At 47.0% G+C, this 20340-nt stretch overlaps 1 protein-coding gene across 7 annotated transcripts in view; it reads left to right on the top strand.

Annotated features, from left to right (window-relative positions):
• MAP1A (microtubule associated protein 1A) overlaps positions 1-19856 on the top strand; it is a 52939-nt gene extending 33083 nt beyond the window's left edge. For 5 of the 7 annotated variants that reach the window (XM_064669426.1, XM_064669427.1, XM_064669430.1 and 2 more), the window contains 5 exons: positions 3522-3604; positions 3991-4131; positions 5835-14622; positions 15265-15497; positions 16414-19856. In XM_064669426.1, the coding sequence (XP_064525496.1) occupies positions 3522-3604; positions 3991-4131; positions 5835-14622; positions 15265-15497; positions 16414-16569 (9401 nt within the window). In that variant the 3' untranslated portion in view covers positions 16570-19856. Of the gene's footprint in view, positions 1-3521; positions 3605-3990; positions 4132-5834; positions 14623-15009; positions 15224-15264; positions 15498-16413 lie in introns of those variants that run through there. The other 2 variants (XM_064669428.1, XM_064669431.1) reach the window with 2 other exon arrangements.
• The last annotated feature ends 484 nt before the right edge of the window (positions 19857-20340 follow it).

Below are 20340 nucleotides of genomic sequence, written 5' to 3'. Positions count from 1 at the left end.
AGAATAGATTCCTTGTACTGGTCAATGGAACTGAGGGATTTTGCCGTTTGCAGTGCGGTTTCCAGGCATGCATTTCACTGTGATGGAGCTCTAGTAAGGACAAATACCTCGCAGTGACCTGCACAGCATGGTTCCAGTCACCATGGCTGCAATGTCAGTCACACCACTATGTGTTTCTGGTGCATGTAGTTTTGGTTAGCGAGAGGAGGGATGTGCCAGGCTGTATATTTAAATCCTCTGTCTGTGCAGCTGCTCCCTCAGGCTGTGTAGAGAAAGCTCTTCTGCCTGATGAGCACTTGGATTCACACTTTTGGGCATGTGTGTTCCCTCAGCTGGGCACGGCCCTTGCAGTGGTGCTGCTGCAGTGGGCTGAGGAGGTCACTGCTGCAGCTCGGGGTGAGCAGGGGCTGGGCACAGGCCGGGTCTAGGGCACTGTGTTTGCAGTTCAGCTTGGAGTTCATGTGCTGTTCTGCTTTATCTCTGAATTTAGTTAAAAAACAGTTTGGGGTTTTGGTGTGCATGGGTGTGTGCAGTAAGTCAGTGTTTCTGGAAATGGCCTCCTGAGAACCAGCTGCTGCAGCTGAAGAAAGGGAATCTGCCCCACAGTGGGTCTGGAGCAAAGTTCTGGGGGGCTGCACTGCTTCAGAGAGTCACAGAACTCCCAAATTGTAGGTTGGAAGGGACCTCTTGAGGTTGTCTAGTCCAATCACACCTGCTTAAGAAGGGTAAGCAAGAGCAGGTTTCCCATGCCTGTATTCAGTTGGGTTTTTGAGTATCTCCAAGGATGGATGCTCCACAACCTCTTTGTACAATCTATTCCAGTGTTTGACCACTCTCACAGTAGAAACAGTGTTTTCTTGTGTTCAAATGGAATTGCCTGTGTCTTAATTTGTGCCTCATATCCTGTCATTCAGCACTACTGACAAAAGTGTCTGACTTTCTCTTCTTCGTTCCATCCCATCAGGTATTTAATTTATATGTATTGAAAATATCTCTCCTCCATGCTCAACCTTGCCTTGTATGAAAACACTTCAGTCCCTTTATCATCCTCACAGCCTTTCACAAGACTTAGTCCTTCTCCATTCATCTCTCCCATCTGCCAGCAGCTGCTGGCCCTGCAGCTTGAGCCTTCTCTTTCTTCCTCGTGTGCAGGGGACATTCCCGGGGGTGAGGGGCTGCCAGCCAGAATGCTAAAAGCCAGGCTTTGTTCACAGCCCCGGGGGGGACAGCTCAGCTGCCTGGGCTCAGATCGCAGTACTGGAAGCAAGCAGCAGTGTTTTTATGCGTGTTACTGCTGCAGACGGGCCCCTTCCCTCCGCAGCTGGCACTGTCAGCAGCACTGCCCGGCTGGCAGCGCGCAGGCTGGCACTGGGTGCCTGGAGGGATGCCCATGCGCAGGCACGGTGACTGCACGTGGCACGAGGATGAGGCTGCTGGTGTTGGCGCTGTGCACCAGGCTGTGTTCCCCAAGTGATGTGGGTAACCACTGCCAGAGCAGTATCTGGGGTGTGCAGGCAGCAAGGTGGCAGAGGCTGAAGCTTGGAGAATGGTGAGAGTTTCACTTGGCCCTAGTAGTAATGTTGAAAAATGGGAGCAGATCACTTCTGTTCTGGATGCCCCAAACAGCAGGGGTGGAGGTCCCAGTGGTAGGGAGCTGTGTGAACGCTGCACAAAAAATCAGTGGGGAACCAGGGTGCTCCTTGTGAGCACTGCTGGGACCTCAGCAATGCCAAGGCACCAGCAGTGCCTTCACAATTGCCATTGCCTCAAGGATGAGTGAGGTTTTGCTTCTTGCAGCTGCACAGAATGCCCCAGAACACCTCCTCGTCTGCACCTTCTCCCACTCTCCCACGCTGCTCCCCATGGCTCACTTGCAGCATCCCTTCTGTGCGCAGGGACTTGCTTCCCAGTGCCTTCAGCCGTACACCAATCCCGCATCGAGTGGCAGAAATGCCCCTGAACTTAGTGCATTTTGCACAGTGATGGTTTTTAGTCTAGAGGGACCATATTTTTAGCCAACCTGAAAGAACACAAGTTCAGAAAATAGCTGGAGATGCTGTGCAAGTAGTTCTGCTGAGAGCTTAGAGCCAGTCTCACTTTGGGCTGAAAGCTGCCTTCTGGGCATATCTGTCTGATTAGTTGCTGGCAGTGAGTAAAACATTCCAGTAAAGTGAGTATGATTGCTGAGCTTTGGTCTTTCTCTGACTTCTTTCTGTGTCCTTTTTGAGTCTTTCTTTGAAATACCAGCTTGATTGAGCTATTTTAGAAGGATTGAGATCTGCCTAGAAAGAGCTGATGGGAGCTTCTGGAGGCTGGAAAGAATAACATTGTCAGAGAGCAACAGTTGTCTGAAAGGTGAGAAATAGAATTAGATGTTCATTTTCAGTGAAGATCTGTGGCCCTCCAATCTCTATGAGGAATTAAAACCTATGAAAGACTTAAACCCTATAAATTATACATTCAAACAGTTAAGTTCTAAGTGCCTATCTTGTTGAGTGGATATAATGTCCAGAGGTAGGTATTTGCAAAGACTGGAATCAAAAAAGATTTTGTGCTGCCTGCTGTGTCCAGGAAAGTGCTGCAGGAAGGTCCTGTACATTGGTCCTACATCCAGAGCCATCTGATGTGGGCAAAGAGCAGTGGCTCTGGTCCTGCTTGTCAGCATAGCAGACACTCACCACCCTTTTTTCTAATAAATTAATAGGGCCTGGGCATTATGGCAGCATTTTGCCAAATAGCTATATAATACCCATGCTAATGTGAGCCCACAAACTGCTTTTTTACATTTCCAGGATCTTGCTTGCTCGTCTTTTGCTCCTCCTTTTTTCCCTAAAGAGAGCAAAGTCCTGTCTGGGTACCTGTTTGTGCCTCTGACAGAACAAGCATTCTTATTGTCTAGATGCTCCTCACAGCAGCAGCCTAGGAGTACACATTTGGATTAAAGAAAAGCACTTCAGAAGAGAAAAAAACTGTAATGAATGATGAGAGATTTGTTATCAGTGCTGCACCACTCCAGTGAAGGGTGAGTTGCCACCTACTGACTGGCTTATAGAGCCCTGTGGTGAGTAGGGCTTGGACAACACCAGGGACACCTCTCGGTGGTAGCTGCCATGAAGCAAGGCACTTCTGTCTGGAAGGGATGATTCATCTGTGCCAGTGGTTACAGGCACAGCCGTCTGGCACAGGCAGGCAGCTCAGAATCAGAGAATCAACTAGGTTGGAAAAGACTTCTGAGATCATCGAGTCCAACCTTAGTTCAAAGTGCCTGGCTCTGTGGACTTCAGAACATGTTGGAGCTGAGTGGCAAATTGTGCTGATCCAGAAGTAGGATTTCTTTCCTTGTTGCTGAAAAGAGTTTGCTCTGTTCTCTGAGACCCAGGTATTAAATTGGGTCTCAAGTGCAATTTGAAGTCTTGCAATCAAACCCATGCTGAAGTGGAATTTTTGAGGCGAAAATATCAGTAGCTGGGTGCTGTCTCATCTGCTTCTCTCATCCTGTCTAATCCCTTTTCTCTCCCCAGGCCAAAGAACTCTCCATCACCGGACTGATATCCTGGAGACGGTGATCCTGGTAAATCCTAATGTGGACAGCATCGTGTCTGAGGTAAGGATGAGGTGCCAGCGAGTTCTCTCCACATCAGCTCTCCTGACTTGGCTTGACATAGAGGTGATGATCATCACACCTTGCACCTTCTAGAGAGCGTGAATGTGCTGCCAGTCTGCTGCAAGGTGAGGTGAAGTGGCCAAGTGTTCTGGTCTTGCCAATAACCAGGACATGTGCAGTGACTATGAAGTGACATGGAGCTGTGTTGGGCAGACAGTAGCAGTGTCTTTCCTCTTCAATAACCAACCTTCTTGTACGTATAAAACTTAGGGTTTGGCTGTTTGTGAATAACACATGAGTATTGCTTGTCCATGGGATTAGGATTCTGGGTGCTGGTGAGGAGTACAGGCAACTTCTGACTGCAGCACTATGTCTGATGGTAACAGGTCCGCTCACTGGTGTGTGATTCATCAGCCCACAAACTACTGATCCTCTGTGGACAGAGCTCAGACCAGGAAGGAGACTTGGTCCTGCAGACAGGGACCTTCACTTACCAGAAGTTTGCTGAGATACTTTCAGACCCAGAGGTGAGTGTGACCCATAATCCAGCATGACCCCTCCTGTTCAGAGTGCACGGTAGAGCAACAGAGCCTGCGCCCTCCTTCTGGTGACAGATTTGCAGACAGATGGGTTTGAAATCCAGAAAAAAATTGCACACCATAAATACTTCATGCTATTGTCTTGGGAATCCTGCTTTAACTCCCTGGCTTAAGTTTTCCAATGTGTAGGCATGGGTGATTCCTTTAAGTGTTCAGCTTGAAATAACCTTCCAGACTGGTTCTGCAGTGGGCTGGAACTCAAAATTTCTTGAAGCAGGTCTTAACATAACTATGGGCAGCTTCTGAAAACACCCAACAGAGGCCATCATCACTCTGGTAAATGTGGGTATTTCTCTTCCTATCATAGTGGAGCAAGTATGTTCACAGAAGGTTAAGAGTGTTCATCAGGGGTATGTAAAGATGATGAGGAGATGAGTAAATACTGATTAAGTAACTACGTGATGATTACATAACTACAAATGTCGCTGTTTAATTGCAGAATTCTTGCATCATTCAGATTGGAAAGGCACACAAGAGGTCTGTAGCCCAACCTCCTGCACAGAGCAGAGTCAGCACTGCATTTAGGCAAGCTTGCTCACAGATTTGTCTGTGAGGCCTGGAAAATCTTATAGGGAACCCCTGAACCACTTCTCCAGTGCTTATTATCTCAGCTAGCCATACTATAGCTTTCCTGAGGGACTTTACATTGTGTTTCTGTCGGCGCTCATTGCCAATACAGATATGCTGCTTCAGTTTTTGAGAAGCCCTACTTCCACTGATCGTGTGCCAGATGCTTAGAATGTCTTCATCTGAGTGACAGGAATGGCTGAGTGATACTTCGACAATTGATATTATTACTGCTGTAATTAAATCAGCATGTATGGTCTCCTTCATTTTTTTAAAGCTGGTTGTTCTCATTTATTTCTGGTATCTTGTTTATTTGGACAGGAACTAGTCAGTTAAGGGCTGTCTAAACAAGAGAATACAGTGTGCTAATCTCATTCCAGATATTTAGGAAGTTGAGGTGTAATGCTTCTTTGCTCGATATATACTCAGCGTAGCTGTAAAGAACCTTGGAAATTATATGGACCTTAGTTCTACTTATTAATGGTGTAGCATGTCCCCAGCCCTGTATGTGTAGCAGAGGTGGAGTCATGAGTTTCAAAGTAGGTTCCAGGAAAGAAAATGAATTAAAAAAGAAAGTGCTGTGGCACTAGAACTGCACAGAGTGCTCTATGATGTTTCACTAGCCAGTGAACGACAGTAAGTTCCGACAACGATGCTTAGCATTGAAAAAGTTGTCTCAAAGTTAGAATTCATAAATCAGAAACAAAAACCCCAACCTGCTGCTTTTGAGCCCAAGCTAGGGACTGATATCCCAAGTTAAACAGGAAGAAGTAAGGAAAGAGGACAAAGTGGCTCCTGCTTTTCTTTTCTTTCCTGCGGTCTTGGCACAGTACACTCCCAGCGGCCAGGAAGCACAATAGCCCATCGACATTAAGAATTTCAAAAGAGATCAAGACATGCCCCCATGCATTGATTTGCAATGGGCTTTTGGACCCTCAATGTTTCCTGTCAGTAAAGTGTTCATGGTGTCTTCAGTATTTCTGCACTAACTGGATTTTTTTTTAAGTACTGTACAGCTCTCAGAGCTCTGTTTGACCTTTATTTGTCTGTGCTTGTCTCATTAGGTCACCCAGATTCTCAGCAACACTGACTCAGATACCAAGGCCTCCCTTACTGTGTCGTGCCTGGGAGAAGGAGCCTGGAGCAACCTTGGGCATCCTCGATTTCAGGAAATTATAAATCTGAAACTGAATCCTGATCCAGTTCTGCCAGAAATGGATGGGGTGTCTGAGTTCGCAGAATACGTCTCTGAGACAGTCGACGTGCCGTCTCCATTTGATCTCCTGGAGCCGCCCACCTCAGGGGGCTTTCTGAAGCTTTCTAAGCCCTGCTGCTACATATTCCCTGGGGGAAGAGGTGATTCTGCTCTCTTTGCTGTCAATGGGTTTAACATCCTTGTGGATGGTGGCTCTGAGAGGAAATCCTGCTTCTGGAAGCTGGTAAGGCACCTGGATAGGATTGACTCAATCCTGCTCACCCACATTGGTGCGGACAACCTGCCCGGCATCAATGGGCTGTTGCAGAGGAAAGTTGCTGAGCAAGAGGAGGAACAATCCCAGGGCTCTACCAACTATAGTGACTGGATGAAGAACCTAATTTCTCCTGAGTTAGGGGTGGTTTTTTTTAATGTTCCTGAAAAGCTGAAGATGCCTGAGGCATCCATGAAAGTAAAGAGGAGCATCGAAGAAGCGTGTCTGACACTGCAGTATCTTAACAGACTGGGCATTAAATCAGAGCCTCTCTACAGGGTAGTGAGCAGCACCATCGAGCCCATCACACTCTTCCACAAAATGGGAGTGGGTAAGCTGGACATGTATATACTGAACCCTGTCAAGGACAGTAAAGAAATGCAGTTTCTAATGCAGAAATGGGCTGGTAATAGTAAAGCAAAGACTGGTATAATTCTCGCAAGTGGGAAAGAAGGTGAAATTTCTGTTCCCTATCTCACATCCATCACGGCCCTAGTGGTGTGGCTTCCAGCCAGTCCAACAGAGAAAATTGTAAGGGTTTTGTTTCCTGGAAATGCTCCTCAAAATAAGATACTGGAAGGTCTTGAGAAACTCAAGCACCTGGATTTTCTGAGGTACCCAGTGGCTACTCAGAAAGATATCACTTCTGGAATACCTCCACCTGTGCTGAAGCAGACCAAAATTAAACAAAGAACTGACAGTAAAGAAAGTCTTAAGTCTTCTCCCAAGCCATCTGTGACAAAGCAAGTCAAGAAAGAAGAGGCAGTTGAGGAGGGGATTAAGGAAGTAAAATCAGAAGTTGTAAAGGATGCTAAAATTGAGAAAAAGATTAAAGAGCACACAGAAAAAATTTCTGAGAAATTTGTTAAACCTGAGAAGATAAGTGATACTCTCAAAGCTGAGAAAAGAAAATTGGCAAAAGACAAGGTTGGAAAAAAGCATCTCAAAGAGAAAGTGTCCAAATTAGAGGAGAAGAAAGACAAAGAAAAGAAAGAGATTAAGAAGGAGAAAAAGGACTTAAAAAAAGATGATGGAAAGAAAGAGGAAAAAAAGGATTCAAAGAAAGATGATAAAAAGAAAGAAAACAAACCAGAGCCCAAAAAAATTCCTAAACCAGACTTGAAACCATTTACCCCAGAAGTAAGAAAAACATTGTACAAGGCAAAACTTCCAGGCAGACTCAAAACTGAGAAGATTAAAATCAAACCTGAAAAGGAACCTGAAAAGGTACCTGCTGACCTGAAGACATCACCAATGGAGAAGGCAGCTGTACAGGCAGAGCCAGGAGAGACTTCTATAGTGGCACAGAGGTTAGTCCTGTCTTCACCAGAAGATCTTACAAAGGACTTTGAGGAACTGAAGCACGAGGAGAAAGGGGTCTTGCAGGTGACTCAAGAACTGCCTGATATGGAGGTTAGTGATAAGATTGTGAGAGCACCTGAAGCAGAGATAAAAGACTCTGCTGACATGACTGGTCAGAGTTGCCTTGAAGCAGATCTGATTTTGAAAACAAGGACTCCAGATCAGGGAATAACTACTATTGATATGGAAAAAGAATCACCAGCAGAGGAAAAGGCAGTCCATCATCTGGAACTGAGGGGAGGTCGTGCTGAAAAAATAGAGGATGAAAGAAGAACAATAGATGAAAACCGTGACATGAGATACTGGGAGGGAAAAGCTGAGCAGAGCAAGGACATTCAGCTGTTTCCTGACAAAGACCAGGTGCCATCACAGACAGACTTCTTGGCAAAGGGTATTTGGCCACCAGTGTTCAAAGAGGAAGAAAAGGAGGAAGAGGAGAAAATCTCTTTGGACAGAAAACAGAGGGAAGCAGAAACAAAGACTTGTGAAAAGTATGTTGAGGGGACAGAGGCACAGGAAGAGGGTGAAAAGGAAAAGAAAGAAGATGTGATAGAAAAGGCAGAACTGGAAGAAAAGGAAGAACAGCACATGAAAGCAGAGAAGCTGGAAAAGAACAGAGACTTCTATGAGCTGAATCAGGATGAGAGAGAGGACAAACTGTCTACCACTACAGAAAAGGAGAAAGAATTAAGTGACATGGGTGAGAAAAACAAGTTACTTGTAAAGGACATAACAAAGGAAGAGTCATATCTGAGCAGCCTGCCAGTCCCACCAGGAGCAGCAGTAGAACATGTTTCCTATATTCAAGATGAAACTATCCCCGGCTACTCAGAAACAGAGCAGACCATTTCTGATGAAGAAATACATGACGAACAGGAAGAGAGGATCCCACACTTGAAGTATGATGTCAACACCTATGACATTTCTGTTCCTGACCACCCAGGCTCTTTTGAAGCAGTACATGGAATACAGGCTGTGCCTCCTGCTGACCTTTCAGCTAAGGGCTATGCTGGCCAGGAGTCTGAAATCCTGGCATATCCTACAAACATTGTGGCAGCACCTCTGGCTGAGGAGGAACACATATCCTCTGCCACCTCCATTACAGAATGTGACAAGCTTTCATCCTTTGCAACTTCAGTAGCAGAAGATCAATCTGTTGCATCTATAACAGCACCACAAACAGAAGAGACTGGAAAAAGCTCTTTACTTCTGGACACAGGAAACAGCATGCCCTCCTCTCGGACTGAAGCAACCCAAGGTCTTGACTACGTTCCCTCTGCTGGCACAATCTCTCCCACATCATCCCTGGAGGAAGACAAGTGCTTTAAATCTCCACCCCCTGAAGATTTCCATGCATTAGCAGAAGGAGAGAGAAAACTGGAAGCTCAAAAGAAGAATCTTCATGAAGAGGCAGAAGATGAAGAGGATGAAGAAGATGGAACTCCAAATATTGAGATTCCTGAGAAACTCAGAGGGCATTACGATGCCTCCATGTTTGCTCCTCAAGGATGCCCTGATAATGTGATAATCAGTGTTCCCACAGAAATGATGCCGTTATCCACTGAAGAAGCACCGTTTTCCCAGGCTGACTCTGCAGAGGCTGAAGAACGATGCATGAGTCCTGATGACAGCACAGTCAAAATGGCCTCTCCCACTCCATCTGGCCCTACCAGTGCTGGGCACACACCCTTCCACCAGTCTCCAGTGGAGGAAAAGCTGGAAACAGTAGATTCAGATCTATTTGAAAAACAAACAGATGCTACTGCCAAGAAACTGGAAGGCCAAACTTCCGTTGTGGTGAAGAGAGCCAAGGGTGAACCTCTCAGAGAAGACGAGGCATCTGCAGCTAAATCCAGACATGAAAAAGAAGTAACTGGACCTGTGCAGCACAAACTGGTCTTGGGCAGTGAATTTCCAGTGTCTCCTGGGGAGGAGGTGCAGGAAGAACCACTGAGGAAAGAGGAGCTGCCCTGGCTCTCCTACCACAAGCAGGACACGGTGGTGATCGGGGAGGAGGAGGAGGGTCCTGGAATGCCCCGTCCCAGCACAGAGCCAGAAAAAGAGCAAGGAACTAAAACCATGACAGAAAGTTTAATGGGATTTTCAAAACACTTGTCCTTTGAGCCATTTGCAACCACAGAAGCGTCTCTAGGAAATGTGGATCTTTCACAGTTCACAAGCCAAAGCAAATCTGAAAGTGACAAATCTTTGCAATTTTCACCAGATGACACCAAATCACTCTCTTTTACAGAAGAAAGTATTGGTAAAGAAAAACCCTCAGATATTTCTAAGGGAGTTACTGCTGAAGAAGGAAAAGCACAGTATTTCACAGGAGACACTTCAGAAGAGAAATCTTCTCATGTTTCCATTAAAGACATTTCCCCAGAAGAGAACAAATCCATCTCTCTCACTGAGAGTCCCAGCAGGGAAATCTCTTCAGACCTTTTTGGTAAAGGAATTTCTCTGGAAGACATCAAATCCCTTAGTTTCACAGAAGAGATACCTACAAAAGAAAAAACTATGTCCAACTTCACTGACAAATTCCCTGCAGAAGCTGTGAAATCTATGGGTTTCACAGACCAGAGCCCAGCTACATATGAAAAATCACTGGAAATTTCTGCCAAAGAACTGAAAGAAGCATCAAAATCTTCTCCTTGCCCAGAAAGTAGTTCAGTCAAAGACATGTCACCCAGAGATTCTTCAACTGAAGAAATGTCTCCAGATGACAGCAGTTTATTTTCTGCATCAGAAAAGGACCCGTTTAGGAGAAGAACTGCAGGCTCAGACTCTCAGGAAGTATCTCCAGATGCAAAGGCCTTACAGTTTACAGAATCTAGCCCAACTGAGGATAAAAAATCCTCACACATTTCTACTGAAGATGTAAAATCTTTCGGGTTCAAGGAAGCTCAAGAAGAAAAATCTCCAGAAATGGAAGACTTTTACATGAAAGATTTAAGTTATGAGAAGAAAGTGTGGTTTCCTGAAGAGGTGCAAGAGATCCCTGTTCAGGGAGGGCGGCAGAGATATGGCAAAGAGAGAGAGAGCACATTCTTGGATGAGGTACCAGAATTTGAAACAAAATCCCTTCCTAAAATGGGAAAGGAGGAGATCCTGCCTCCTGCAGTGCCTGGCAGCCACACCTGGAGAGGAGCAGAAAGGGAAGCATGGGGCTCTGCATTTGGGTATGTTCAGGAAGGGAGAGAGAGTGGAAGGCAGTTACCCAGTGAGGAGGATAGGGAGGTCTACCATGCTGAAGACAAAGCCAAGCAAGAAGAAACAGAATGTTTAAAGATGGAGTCATGTGATTACGAAGAAGACACACAGAGGAGTGCCACATTTACATCAGAAAAAAAGAAAGTGGATGTGGTTCCTGCTGACATCACTGTGCTAGAAAGGACACAAGGGGAAGGTTCTCCTCTGTCTCCTCAGTATGTCTCTGGTGAGGAAAACCAGGCCAAAGCTTTAACTGGAAAGAAAGAAAGGCAAGAAATACTGTTGACATCTAAACAAGATTACTCCTATTTAGATGATGAGGAGAAAGCTGTCTTAGATATCTATGCAAAGTCACTAGACCAAGCAGTGACAGGATCTCCCCTGTCTGCAATGGGAAAGGAGATTGAGGCAGCACCAGGAGCAGAGAGGCCTTGCAAGTTAGATCAGTGCAAGCCACCTTTGTGGGAGGATGTCCCATCAAAGATGGCTGAGAAGAAATCAGACATCAGTGATTTGTATCAGGAAGTAGACTGCCAATACAAGTCAGATAGAAGGCAGAAGGATGACTGCAAATCCACTGAGGGTCTGTATGACTCTACAGGAAGGAAAGAGCAGACAGCAGCAGCATCTACTCTGTTGCAATCTACAAGACCAGCAGAATATATTGCAACGTCCCCAGAAGAGAGCGCTGGGGTGTCAGGGCAGCGTGCACATTCTCCTTTTGACAAAGGACAAAGCCTTTGTCAAAAAAGCAGTACTGCCATGGGCCATGCTGGGGCTGTAGGTGTTGCCATCCAAGAGTTGTATCCTCCAGAGACCTATTCCAGGAGCTCCGTTGAGCCTTATTCTTATGAGGAAGGAGTCTGCACATATAGAAATGATGACAGTTCGACAAGACAAGAGCAAGAAGAAAGAGAACCAACTCCCTACCCTGATGAAAGAAGTTTCAAGTATGCTGACATCTATGAGAAGGTAATTGTGTCTGGAGTGGGACTCTCCCCCTTCACAGCCAAAAGTGCAGACAGCCCAGGTCACACTGACAAGGTGCCAGTAACAGCACTGAGCTCTCAAAAAGGTCAAAGTTTTCACGTCTCTGCAAAGGAAGAGGAGTCCTGCCTTTATACCTCTGCTGAGAAGGAGTTGTCATCTCCAGCATCCCCTAGAGATAAAGCAGATTCAGTCTTTGACTATACAGATACCCATGAAAGATACTTGCCCTTGTCTGAAACAGGAAAGCCTAGGATATCAGAAGGACAGGAAAAAATGAATGTGTCTTCTGTTTTGCCAGGAGAACTGGACTCTGCACTGCACCCATCATCTGCAAGTACAGTATTTGCCCTTCCCACAGGCACGACTGACACCTTTTATCAAGGGAAATCATCCGCCTATATTGATGCTGGTCGTCCGGATGAGAACATCGTTTTGTCTAGCCAGGAGCAGGTACCTCTGTCCATGAAATCTGAAAGCCCAGATCCCAAAGATACATACTATGAGAAAGCAGGTCGTGGGGAAGAAAGCACGAGTGACTCAGAGTTAGAAAAAGGTGCTAAGGAGAAGTCTGAAAAGGAGTCTAAACTGCACGTCCCAGCTGGAGCTGCAGGCACTGTCTATGCACACACCTCAGCCATCAGCAAGTTCCCTGTCTCAGAGACCCTCCTGCAGAGCAAGCGTCAGGATCCCCTTTCCCCCAGCTCCACTTCCTCTTCTCCCTCTGGTCCAGGCTGGAAAGAGGAATACGGAAGTAGGACAACTGCATCAGCTGCTGTCGTGGAAACGTATGTTGCTGGTTACACTGATATGCCAGATATGGGCAGAGCTTCAGAAATGTGCCATGGAAGACAAGATTCTTCACAAAAGAGAGAGGTTGCTGAAGAATCCACAAAGGAATCTCATTTCTGTGTAGCAGATTATCCAAGTGCAGCAGTGGTCTCCGAGTGCCCGGAGCAAGCCACATACTTGAAATCTGCTTCCAAAAAACACACAGAGGAATATGAACAGGGCCCAACGGTAGAGGACAGAGGGATGGATAACTCTTCTGGATTTGAAAGCTCCCTGCTAGGAAAGAGTGAAACAGCCAGCATGTTCAGACTTGAGCAAACCTCAGCAAGCCGTTTAGGGGATATCTCTCTTTCTTTAAAGTCTCCATGTGCTTTGCTCTCAGACCAACAGAAGAAAGATGAGTACTTGGAGGTTTCTGAGAAAATCAGCAGCCTTGACTCATCTTTTCCTAAATTCTCACCACTGAGTCCATATGAAGAAGACAAGTTGTTCTCCAAAGGTGTGGAGAGAGAGTCTGTGCCCCAGAAACAACTGAAAGATGACTCTTCCAGCCTGTCAGAGGAACCTTCATCTGAAGCCACCACTCCTGTGATACCAACTACAGCAGAAAGTTTCTACTCCCATATGCTTTCCACATACACAGGTGCAGGAGTGGAACCAGGTACCAGGAGTCCTTGGGATGTGTCTCCACAGATTCCAGATAATGCTGTGAAAACACGTATAGCTGAAACCAAAGATTTTGTGTTTGCTGAAGAACACGGTTCTCCATTCCTCTGTGGCATGGGTGACAGCACCTTGCCATGCAGAAAGGAGTGCCAGGTCTCAGAGCCCACGCCATCCTCTGAGAAGGAAGAGCAGCAGCCCTGTGGCAGCAGTCCAGAGCAGAAGGCACCGTTTGCAGAACAGCTGCTGACACTGACATCTCTCCCTGATGTGTTGACATCATTTCCTCATCATCAGCATGAAGATGAAGCCACAGCCAATGGTCCAACAGAGGTGAGCACCAGTCTGCAAGCTTTCCAAAGCACGTACCATGCAGCAGAGGCAAACGATGAGAGAACATATCCCGATTCTGACAGCAGTTTTTCTCCATGCACAGGCAAAGAGGATACAGAGAGGCAAAGCCGCCCCTCCTCTCTGATGTCCCCTGAACACAGTTTCCAGCCCTTTATTCCAGATATGCAGAGAGGTGGAAAAACAGAGGACCATGGAGATGCTTCCCATGACATGGAGCCACATTTAGGAGGCAGTTTTGATTGTGGACAGAAATTTTCCTCATGTGAATACAAGCAGAGAAAGGGAGAGCTCTCTCCCTCATTCATCAACCCGAGCCCCCATGAGCTCTCTGAAGACAGTGACCTTTCACAGGAGGACGGTCACCCTTCAGTACAGGGAAGACAACCCCACACTGGGAGCAGCCCCATGCAAAGCGCCACAGTGGAGGAAACCCCTCCAACATCAGTGAGTGATTCTGGAACCTCCCAGTCAGACTCGGATGTCCCGCCTGAGACTGAAGAATGCCCATCCATCACAGCAGATGCCAACATGGACTCGGATGAAGATGCAGATTTCCTCCCAGTGGACAAAGCTGTGGGGAATGCTCATCATGCCAGTTCTAGGTCCAGCCATGATCCTCAGCCTGTTCCAATGGTAGATCCCCATCCCCACCCTCCTCACCCTGATGTCTGCATGGTAGACCCTGATATGTTGGTAAATGAGCAAAGCATGAGCAGAACTGATAAAATTTCCAAGAAGGACATAAAAGAAAAGAACAAAGGTGTAAGGAAGCCTTTGAGCAAACCCAAATCTTCCTCACCTGCACGGAAATCAGATGTGAAAGGGAAACGATCACCCACTCCTGTGAAACAGCCATCAGACAAATCTCCAAAATCTGTCACTTCCAAAAAAGAAAGAGACGGAGGAGAAAAGCCCAAACCACGTAGTGTGCTGATGCCAGAGGATGAGTTATCCCGAAGTAGTCACAGCAACCCTGGCAAGAGCCTTGTTAATGGCATCAAAACAAACCCTGGTAAGAAATTCTTCCTGAAGCATGCACTGTCTCTATAGGTCCAACATAGAGAAAAGCACTAGATTAAACATAGCAGAATAGAAAACAGGACTTCCCAGTCAGAGATAAAAAAGTTACAAGCAGTGACAAGGTTGAGAGGTACAAAAGGTTGATAGGAAAGAGCAAGAGAGTCCTAGGAGTAGCAGCGATTCACAGGGATGGCAGAAAGCCAGGATAAACCTTTTAGAAAGACTACTGTAATACTCTAGACTAGCACAGAAAGGCCACCAGAACAGAGGTTATTTTAGAAAATGTAGGTTATTAAACAACAAAGATTAGGATGAAATATTGATTGGGATAACAAATCTGCAAAAGTTGATAACGGAGATTTTTGATTCCCTTCCCCAGGAAAAGCTTCTGAACCTAAAGCCTTCCAGTCCCTCCCCAAAGAACAGCAGAACTCCCTTTCCCTCCCAAGACCTGTGACAGCACTGGCCCAGAAATGCACCGAGGTCACCTCTAAGCAGCAGAGCTTGGATAAGTCTTAACTTCATTGCTGCAGGGAAAGAAACCTTTCTGGAATTCAAGTCCTTCAGTGTTAATCTGAGTGTTTGCCTTTTCCAGAAGGGTTTTGTTAGCATCTTGTTTTCTCTTTTTCCAAAGCTTCCAATAGTCCTAAGAGCAGTTTCTCTGTGCCTATGGGTCCACCTGTCTACGTGGACTTGGCCTACATCCCCAACCACTGCAGCGGAAAGAACACAGACCCAGAGTTCTTCAAGCGGGTTCGAGCATCGTATTATGTTGTGAGTGGGAATGATGCAGCCAATGGAGAACCAAGCCGTGCAGTGCTGGATGCACTTCTCGAAGGGAAGTCTCAGTGGGGAGACAACCTGCAGGTAGGTCATGGAAATGTGAAGGGCTGTGTGATGCTCTTGATGTCACGAGTGCTTGGAAGGTGTGTATCACAAACAAACCTGAAGGAGTACACTGAGAGGAAGCAAATGGTACTGGGCATGTCCTGCTCTGCAGTTTTAGCTGAGTAATTGTTTGTACCCAGGATGAGGAGGACACCTGCAAAATGGTGTGAGTGGAAGCAGACATGTCCTCCCTTCCACATCCTTCTGAGGGGAGAAAGCATTTAAAGATCATACACTCCTCCATACCTGCTGCAGGATGAGCCTATCCTCAAGCAAAATCAAGCACCATCACACATCACAGTCGGAATTTTCGTCAGTGTGCCACACCCAGTGGCGTCTGTTGCTAGCCAGGCTGCTGAAGATTTTTCTGATAGCAGCTTAGTAATAGTGCTTTTAAGGCAGAATGTCCTTAAACACAGTTCTTGCTTAGCCAGGTTTGCAGGACACCCCAAGGGGGCACTCCTGAAGACATGTACAAGAAGATGTGCATGTTCTTTCAGATGAAGCAGCCTCATATTTCAAGGTCCCTGAGTTGCACATTGGGTCATCGTGTCTGTTAACAGTGACTGCCAGCACTGTTCCTTTTCACACTGAAGGATCTTTCTGAGGTTGTTTCTGGAGCTCCCAAGCACAGTGCTCTCCCCTGCACTGCAGCCATTCTCATAATTATGGTGTCAGTGCTGCCACTTTGCAGCCAGTTCAGATCCCCATTGTGCTGGTACTGTATAAAATAAAGCTCTGCCTCAGAACCTGACATCTGAAAGACATTAAATAGAACAAGCAGTACCAAGGGTACAGTGTTCCAAAATTAACAGGAAATTTTAGCCTCAGCTCCTATGGGCATTGTTTGTCACTGTGGTTGTTCTCAATCATCTCTGCTGCTTTCTTTTCCCAGGTGACATTGATTCCAACACATGATACTGAGGTGACACGAGAATGGTATCAACAGACCCACGAGAAACAGCAGGAGCTAAACATCATGGTACTGGCAAGCAGCAGCACTGTTGTGATGCAGGACGAATCTTTTCCAGCCTGTAAGATTGAATTCTAAATCTCTCACACTTTGTGTTCATCCATTGACTCTTCAATCACCGATGCAACATCAGAGACACCATCTAATCACAGTCCAGTTCTTCTCTGGTTTAGTCCTCTACATGGTTCCCATTTGTCAGGCAGTCGGGTATCCATCTAGCTCAGCACTGGATGCCATGAGGAAGAAGTGCAGGGCTCTGTAATTTTCTGGACTGAGCAAAGAGTTTGTGCAAGAGCAGTTGCAGGCCAGGGGCACTTTCACTTTCCCTGCTTTATTCTGCTACCTGTACAGTTTCTGTAGACTATCTTGGCTGCCTTGCTGCTGTGAGAGCTTGTTCTACTCTCTTGCTGGCTGCCTTACCATTTAACCTGCAGCACCATGAACCTCATCTTTCTGATGAGGCATGAAGTGCTGCTGCTGCATGCAGAGAGTGCATGGGGGGCCATGGAGCCAAGGTGAAATCTAATTTGCAAAGAAAGTGCACTGGGGAGATGAGGGAAGGCAAAACCCTTCAACTGTTATGTGACAGTGAAGGTCATTCTTCCATCTCCCATCCTGAGCATACAGGAGGTGTTTTGAGCAAGGGGACTTCTACTCCAACTAGGCAGGACCACTGCATGCCAGCATGGCAAGTTTCTGTCCCAAATATTTGCCTATGGCATCCTGCAGCACCTGCTTGGGTGCTCAGGAAGCCAGGATGAGGGACACGGTGGGGGAGGACATGGGAGGGGAGGGTTCAGCACATTCCTAACCTGTTAACTTGAGCTTCGCACACATAGTGGCCAACCTGCACATCAGCTGTGTGGCAGGAGGAGGTACAGGGGGGCTGTGGCCTGAACAGTCACACAAAAAGAGCATCCAAACGCACAACTACAACCCCCTCCACAGCAGAAGGGCTGAAACAACTCTGGCCATTGTTGGCCCAAGATGTTCGAGAAACCTTCCTGTCCCTAAATGAAAGGCTCTGGAGGACTGTGGTGAGGCCACTGAGGAGCACGCAGGCTCTGTGGGGGAGGCTGGTGCCTGGCAGGTGTCTCTGGGTGTGCCAGCTCTGCACCCAACAGCCATGTCCTCGCTGCCTGTGTGCCAGGGTCCAAGCCTCAGAGTTGTGTTCAAGCTTTTTTTTGTCCCCCCAAGTGTCCTGGATGTGGGGAATAGAACCTGTGGTGTGAGGAAAGAGAACCCCCTTCCCGAAGTACTCGGGAGAAAGTAGTGTAGCAAGCTCAGTTATCCCCTGTCATGGCAGGGATGTGTTGGCAGCACAGGTGAGGTGCTGCTAGTCCGTGCAGTGCCACCTTGCAGCTCATTCCCTGACACCACTATGGGCACCTGTCCTTGCTCTCTGGTCATCCTGACAGAAGCACAGCTGTGTGCCGTGAGTGCACCATGGCTACTGAGCAGCCACCCAGGACCTCCTTGGCAGGCAGACCTGTTCCAGTGTGGGAGACCCATTCTCCTTGCAGGGAGAGCAGCTACACGAGTGTGGGTGCTCAGGTGCACTGAGCCAGCAGCACCTTTGCCACCTCCAATTACCTTTGCCACCTCCAAGAGCACTGACAGAGGGTCTTATCACAAAGACGGCCCTTATCTTTCTGTAAGACAAAGAGAGTGGCAGCAGGCTGTCCTCTGGGGAAGGAGGAATGAGATAGAAAGCAGTGCTGCAAGGCTTGACATTCAGCACAAAAGTATTTCTATCTGCTGTGTCACCCACTGTGCTTGGCCCTGAGCCGAGGGCTGACTCCACCATGAGCATCACGAGACCCTGTGTTGCACTTGCCTGGGACACTTCAGTCTCAGTGCTAGTTTTCTGGCAGGTGACATAAAGAAAATGCTGCTTAGAAACCTGCTCCTAGGATAAAAATGGAGTTTCTAGGGAAATGGTCTATCTTGCATTTAATTTATATATTTATTTTTTTTTTAATGTAAAGCTGCATTTTTTGTTGATTTAATATTTTAATTTATACATGTTAACATGATACCATGTGCTTTTAGTGTCAGTTCAGAGGTTTCTTGGTACAAATACTTACATGCTGCAATTTAAATAACAACATAAAAAGACCACAGAGAACTTGCTGGCAGCCAAAATGTCTCTGCAAGGCTGTATCTAAAACCCAGCAGCTGCAGGACAAGGCCTGAGGCCAGCAACCTCCCCAGGGCGCGGCCAGCCCTTTGGATACAGCCCTTGTTAGGAGCATGTGAGCTTACTCAGGGCTTTAGCAAATCCTTGCCCTGTGCTGTGTTCATTTAACCATGGAATTACCCTGTATCTGCCAGCAGAATAAATGTCATTCTCTGTTCCCCGATGGGGTCAGCATCCATGAATGTTGGTTCTGGCAATAGCAGGCAGTACAACACCTGCCCCTGTTCCCCCCCAGAATGCTGGGGGGATTTGCTTGCAGTGCTTTGGGGGACCGTGGCTCACCCACCGTGGCAGCAGCTGCAGGATGCCAGGCACCAGAGGCACGAGCGTGGCCCTCACTGGCTCCCAGGATCCCTGTATGTGGCTAGATGTAAAAGCTAATGCACTAACTTTAGATAGACCCACACATGAATGTTTTCTCAATTTTAAACTTGAAGCAATTCTAAGCAGCAGTAATAGTGAGGCTTTGTGAGGTGCCTGCGTCCTCCAGCAGGAGTGCAGCCAGCAGCAGGTTCCAGAAGGAACGCTGCCCTCCGCACTCCTTTCCTGCCTTCTGCAGCTCTGCTGCTTTGACAGCTTTATCCTACACCAGTTCGATTCCCTGTCCTCAAGGCTCCACATTTTGTTTTCAGTTTTTTGTGGCAGTCTGTTCTGCCTTCAGCTTCTCTCGCTCCCTGTCTTTTTCCACCTGCTCCACCTTCCATCTTAAAAAACTATGGGGAAAAAGACTTATGAAGATGCCAATTTGTAAAGAAGCCTGACCCTGCTCAGGCCACAGGAGCCAGCAGGACCTACCCGGAGCCAGGGGCAATACAACACTATAGAGAGAAACAGTTAAACTCTGCTTTTGCTTGTTTCTGCATGTGGGCAACAACGCGTAATCTTCCTGTATGTAATAGGTAAAAAATACTATTTTAAACCTATAATTAAAAAAGTGAACGTCTTAACTGTATTGAAATGGCAACTTGTGCTCCTAGCTTCTTCTATGCTAAATGTTTTAAGAACAGAGCCCTGATTCTTTTCTTCAGCATCATATTTCTATTTGAATTTAGTTAAGTTCTGTCCTTTTGCCCATTTTCCATGTGAAACACTCTGTAACTAACTGCTGTCAAGAGAGGAGCCCAACACATTAATAATAAAGCCACATTAATTGCGAACAAAAACATCACCAGTTTCAAACTGTTCTTTCAGTGAGCCCACACTGTAGGCAGGGGCATAAGACACAGCTGCTGTGCCACCCTCCCATGTCTCCCAGCTCAGGCAAGCCTCGGCTTTTCCACCTTCACCAGCAGCTGCTAAAACCTCCTGTGTCTCAGGAGAGAGACACAGAGGCTGTCTGGGACACCCCCCCACCGGCCCCAGCAGGGTGACCAGTGGGTCCCTCTATGGGACATCTGGGATGCACAGCTGGCTGAGGGCTGAGGGGTGGGAACGCAGCCCCTGATAATCCAGCAAGGGGCCTGGCACAGCCTGTCTGTCCTGGGATGCTGCCACTCCTCACAGTTCCCAAATCATGCTTTCAATTGTGGCCTTGTATCTGTCCCTGCACTTCTTGGGAATGGCAGCTCTGCCCAGTGCTGCTGGCACTCCTTGGGAAGATCTCTGGCCCTGTGGCAGGCAGAGCACCTGCTGGCTCAGGGCTGGGGCCA

This window comes from Pseudopipra pipra, chromosome 12 (assembly GCF_036250125.1).
Source record: "Pseudopipra pipra isolate bDixPip1 chromosome 12, bDixPip1.hap1, whole genome shotgun sequence".
Classification (NCBI taxonomy): Eukaryota; Metazoa; Chordata; class Aves; order Passeriformes; family Pipridae; genus Pseudopipra; species Pseudopipra pipra.
Note: the sequence above shows the minus strand (reverse complement) of the source record. Positions and strands in the feature narration are given on the sequence as shown.